This window comes from Procambarus clarkii, chromosome 44 (assembly GCF_040958095.1).
Source record: "Procambarus clarkii isolate CNS0578487 chromosome 44, FALCON_Pclarkii_2.0, whole genome shotgun sequence".
Classification (NCBI taxonomy): domain Eukaryota; kingdom Metazoa; phylum Arthropoda; class Malacostraca; order Decapoda; family Cambaridae; genus Procambarus; species Procambarus clarkii.
The window spans coordinates 25561564-25567375 of NC_091193.1; the positions used below are offsets into that span (position 1 = coordinate 25561564).

General features: G+C 50.2%; 1 protein-coding gene across 1 annotated transcript; it reads right to left on the reverse strand.

Moving 5' to 3' along the window:
- Positions 1–368: 368 nt before the first annotated feature.
- On the reverse strand, positions 369–3193 carry LOC123745197 (streptococcal hemagglutinin-like). The gene is made up of 3 exons (XM_069300527.1): positions 2050–3193; positions 558–1101; positions 369–372 (listed from the first exon to the last, which is right to left on the reverse strand). The coding sequence occupies exons 1-3, from the start codon at positions 3191–3193 to the stop codon at positions 369–371; spliced, it is 1692 nt and encodes a 563-aa protein (XP_069156628.1).
- Positions 3194–5812: the final 2619 nt, after the last annotated feature.

Consider the following 5812-nt stretch of genomic DNA (forward strand, 5'->3'; position numbering starts at 1 on the left):
TCTGTAACGTACGATTATGTTACGTTGTTGGGTAGATTAGATACAGTGTTTAGTGAGTTTCATATTTATTTAGTAGTCCTGGATACAGCAGTGTCGTAGACGTTGAGACGGAGCTTGGAGCAGAGCAGGGAGCTGAGCGTGGCCGGAGTCGCGGAGCTCTATGTGGGAGAGTGTTGTAGCTGGATGTGGTCCTGGTCTGCTGCCTGTTCTGTGTCGAAGCTGTAGCGTCTTGGAGACGATTAGAACTGCCTACGCCGAGTGCTACATTCTTGACTGGAAATTGCACTGTTGTCGGTTCTCATATCGCTTCCTTATATATGGTGACTTCAGTGACCTTTTTAAACTAGGATATGAGGATGGGAGAACTCTTACCTGTAATTAGGAAAGAGATTATAGCATCTGCAATTAGTGCTAATTAGCTACGCCCTTAAGATGATGAGATAATGGAGCGAGTATAAGGATTACTCGCTACAACTCTGAACGACTCCGACATAAGAGAAGTCGGTCTTGAGGCCCCAGTAGGAATGAGCGACCACAGTGTACTGGCGTTTGAATACCTGGTTGAAGAAGGGTTATTGACCCCTTCAGCGGGGTCTAAGGTGATGTGGTTGACGGAGGTCAGGTCAGCGGGGTCAAAGGGGATGTGATTGACGGAGGTCAGGTCAGCGGGGTCAAAGGGGATGTGATTGACGGAGGTCAGGTCAGCGGGGTCAAAGGGGATGTGGTTGACGGAGGTCAGGTCAGCGGGGTCAAAGGGGATGTGGTTGACGGAGGTCAGGTCAGCGGGGTCTAAGGTGATGTGGTTGACGGAGGTCAAGTCAGCGGGGTCTGAGATAATGTGGTTGACGGAGGTCAGGTCAGCGGGGTCTAAGATAATGTGGTTGACGGAGGTCAGGTCAGCGGGGTCTAAGATAATGTGGTTGACGGAGGTCAGGTCAGCGGGGTCTAAGGTGATGTGGTTGACGGAGGTCAAGTCAGCGGGGTCTGAGATAATGTGGTTGACGGAGGTCAGGTCAGCGGGGTCTAAGATAATGTGGTTGACGGAGGTCAGGTCAGCGGGGTCTAAGGTGATGTGGTTGACGGAGGTCAGGTCAGCGGGGTCTAAGGTGATGTGGTTGAGTCAGCGCCCGGGGCTGTGTGTGCTTGAACGAGTACCGTCGGGGCCCTCCAGCAGATGGGCTCCTGGGACTACAAAGGTGTACCGCTGCACCACGGTGAGTGTACCGCTGCACCACGGTGGGTGTACCGCTGCACCACGGTGAGTGTACCGCTGCACCACGGTGGGTGTACCACTGCACCACGGTGGGTGTACCGCTGCACCACGGTGGGTGTACCGCTGCACCACGGTGGATCAGAGGTGAACTCATTAAGGTGAGGCTCAGGTACTCACCTCACTCACCCACAGGTATTAGTATGCTCCCTGGAGGCGTCCGTATGCCGGGGTCCTGGACGCTCCCTAGCCCCTTGCATGCTGATGTCTGCAGTGGTGTGTGTGTGTTGTTACGGGGTCACGCACGCTGCGTCACGCACGCTGCGTCACGCACGCTACGTCACGCACGCTGCATCACGCACGCTGCGTCACGCACGCTGCGTCACGCACGCTGCGTCACGCACGCTGCGTCACGCACGCTGCATCATGCACGCTGCGTCACGCAAGCTGCGTCACGCACGCTACGTCACGCACGCTGCATCACGCACGCTGCGTCACGCACGCTGCGTCACGCACGCTGCATCACGCACGCTGCATCACGCACGCTGCATCACGCACGCTGCGTCACGCACGCTACGTCACGCACGCTGCGTCACGCACGCTGCGTCACGCACGCTGCGTCACGCACGCTGCATCACGCACGCTGCGTCACGCACGCTGCGTCACGCACGCTGCGTCACGCACGCTGCATCACGCACGCTGCGTCACGCACGCTGCGTCACGGACACACAGCCAGGGGAGGACATAGTGTGGTGGAGGTTGTTGATGTCTCTTGCTGGTATGTTGACTGACCTGCCCTCCTCTCCTGACCCCCCCCTGGCCTGTACTCATGCCTGTACTCGTGCCTGCACTCATGCCTGCACTCTTGCCTGCACTCATGCCTGTACTCGTGCCTGCACTCATGCCTGCACTCATGCCTGCACTCTTGCCTGCACTCATGCCTGTACTCGTGCCTGCACTCATGCCTGCACTCATGCCTGCACTCATGCCTGTACTCATGCCTGTACTCGTGCCTGTACTCGTGCCTGCACTCATGCCTGCACTCTTGCCTGCACTCATGCCTGTACTCGTGCCCGCACTCACGCCTGCACTCTTGCCTGTACTCATGTCTCTACTCATGCCTGCACTCGTGCCTGCACTCATGCCTGCACTCTTGCCTGCACTCTTGCCTGCACTCATGCCTGCACTCATGCCTGTACTCATGCCTGCACTCGTGCCTGTACTCATGCCTGCACTCATGCCTGTACTCATGCCTGCACTCATGCCTGCACTCATGCCTGTACTCGTGCCTGCACTCATGCTTGCACTCATGCCTGCACTCATGCCTGCACTCATGCCTGTACTCATGCCTGCACTCATGCCTGCACTCATGCCTGTACTCATGCCTGCACTCATGCCTGTACTCGTGCCTGTACTCATGCCTGCACTCATGCCTGTATTCATGCCTGCACTCGTGCCTGTACTCATGCCTGCACTCATGCCTGCACTCATGCGTGCACTCATGCGTGCACTCACGCCAGCACTCATGCCTGCACTCATGCCTGCTTTCGTGCCTGCACTCATGCTTGCACTCATGCCTGCACTCGTGCCTGCACTCATGCCTGCACTCATGCTTGCACTCATGCCTGCACTCATGCCTGCACTCGTGTCTGCACTCATGCCTGCACTCATGCCTGCACTCATGCTTGCACTCATGTCTGTACTCATGCCTGCACTCATGCCTGCACTCATGCCTGCACTCGTGTCTGCACTCATGCTTGCACTCATGCCTGCACTCGTGTCTGCACTCATGCTTGCACTCATGCCTGCACTCATGCCTGCACTCATGCCTGCACTCGTGTCTGCACTCATGCTTGCACTCATGCCTGCACTCATGCTTGCACTCATGCCTGCACTCATGCCTGCACTCATGCTTGCACTCATGCCTGTACTCATGCCTGCACTCATGCCTGCACTCGTGCCTGCACTCGGGTAGGCAGTCATGCTTGCACTCGTGTCTGCACTCAAACCTGCACTCACCCACACTCAAACCTGCGCTCACCCACACTCAAACCTGCACTCACTAACAATCATACCTGCACTCACCAACACTCATACCTGCACTCACCAACACTCATACCTGCACTCACCAACACTCATACCTGCACTCACCAACACTCATACCTGCACTCACCAACACTCATACCTGCACTCACCAACACTCATACCTGCACTCACCAACAATCATACCTTCACTCACCAACACTCATACCTGCACTCAGCAACACTCAAACCTGCACTCACCAACACTCATACCTGCACTCACCAACAATCATACCTGCACTTACCAACAATCACACCTGCACTCACCAACACTCATACCTGCACTCACCAACAATCATACCTGCACTCACCAACACTCATACCTGCACTCACCAACAATCATACCTGCACTCACCAACACTCATACCTGCACTCACCAACAATCATACCTGCACTCACCAACAATCATACCTGCACTCACCAACAATCATAACTTCGGTTTCAACTCTTTTGACCATGTCGTAGCTCAGTCGATTAATTTAGCGTTTGGGAGACTCACAGACGCAGGTTCGAATCCTCTTCACGGCTCTTGTGGATTTGTTCATTGATGCATCACGCTATTGTGATTACTGTGTGTAATGTAGGGAATACTATCCAAGTCCCCTGCTCTACCAGCCCTCAGTATAACAGACCCTTTATCCTGCATATTGGTGCGTCTGATTTGGGAACTGGTGAAGTTGTTATACAAGTCGGCCTTGATAACACTGAACACCCAGTATACTTGATAACACTGAACACCCAGTATACTGTTATTGTTGAAAGTGTAATAGAGCACAGAGAAGAACTATTCAGTAGTGGCAAAATAGACATTAGGTCTCATTTTATCTGTTAAGAAATTTGATGCTTAATTTTCAGGAAATAAAGTGTTAATTTTCACAGATCATAACCCACTTTTCATCAACATGATGAAAATTAAAAACCAAATGATTCTTAGATGGTCGTTATTTCTCCAAGAGTTCGATGTTGAGATTAAGGATATTCCAGGGAGGCAAAATATAATTGACGATGCTTTATCTAGAAGTTTTGTGTATTATGTAACATTATAATGAGATATGTTTATTTTAAATTTTCATTTTATTTGTTACATTCTTACTTTCAGAAAAAATGTCATTGATCTTAAATCAATTGATTTTTTTTTTCCCTGAGGTGAGGGTGTGTTACGTATCCCTAATTATGGATACTCACAATATTTAATGTAAAATAAATTGCTGAAAATAATTTCTTCATATATATATACAGTATATATATATATATATATATATATATATATATATATATATATATATGTGTGTGTGTGTGTGTGTGTGTGTGTGTGTGTGTGTGTGTGTGTGTGTGTGTGTGTGTGTGTGTGTGTGTGTGTGTGTGAGTGTGAGTGTGAGTGTGAGTGTGAGTGTGTGTGTGTGTGTGTGTGTGTGTGTGTGTGTGTGTGTGTGTGTGTGTGTGTGTGTGTATGTGTGTGTGTGTGTGTGTGTGTGTGTGAGTGTGAGTGTGAGTGTGTGTGTGTGTGTGTGTGTGTGTGTGTGTGTGTGTGTGTGTGTGTGTGTGTGTGTGTGTGTGTGTGTGTGAGTGTGAGTGTGAGTGTGAGTGTGTGTGTGTGTGTGTGTGTGTGTACTCACCTATATGTACTCACCTATATGTGCTTGCAGGATCGAGCATTGACTCTTGGATCCCGCCTTTCTAGCTATCGGTTGTTTACAGCAATGACTCCTGTCCCATTTCCCTATCATACCTAGTTTTAAAAGTATGAATAGTATTTGCTTCCACAACCTGTTCCCCAAGTGCATTCCATTTTTCTACTACTCTCACGCTAAAAGAAAACTTCCTAACATCTCTGTGACTCATCTGAGTTTCCAGTTTCCACCCATGTCCCCTCGTTCTGTTATTATTACGTGTGAACATTTGATCTATTTCCACTTTGTCAATTCCCCTGAGTATTTTATATGTCCCTATCATATCTCCTCTCTCCCTTCTTTTCTCTAGTGTCGTAAGGTTCAGTTCCTTCAGCCGCTCTTCATATCCCATCCCTCGTAGCTCTGGGACAAGCCTCGTCGCAAACCTCTGAACCTTCTCCAGTTTCTTTATGTGTTTCTTCAGGTGGGGGCTCCATGATGGCGCGGCATACTCTAAGACGGGTCTCACGTAGGCAGTGTAAAGCGCCCTAAAAGCTTCCTCATTTAGGTTTCTGAATGAAGTTCTAATTTTCGCCAGTGTAGAGTCCGCTGCTGTCGTTATCCTATTTATATGTGCCTCAGGAGTTAGATTAGGTGTCACATCCACTCCCAGGTCTCTTTCTCGAATCGTTACAGGTAGGCTGTTCCCCTTCATTGTGTACTGTCCCTTTGGTCTCCTGTCACCTGATCCCATTTCCATAACTTTACATTTACTGGTGTTAAACTCCAGTAGCCATTTCTCTGACCATCTCTGCAGCCTGTTTAAGTCCTCTTGGAGGATCCTACAATCCTCGTCTGTCACAACTCTTCTCATTAATTTTGCGTCATCTGCAAACATCGACATGTATGA

Coding starts and splice junctions, on each gene's coding strand:
- LOC123745197 (XM_069300527.1), bottom strand. CDS start 3,193: ATGACTGCCTACCCGAGTGCAGGCACGAGTGCAGGCATGAGTGCAGGC. Junction 1,102..2,049: donor AGGCATGAGTGCAGGCACGA/GTACAGGCATGA, acceptor ACATCACCTTAG/ACCCCGCTGACCTGACCTCC.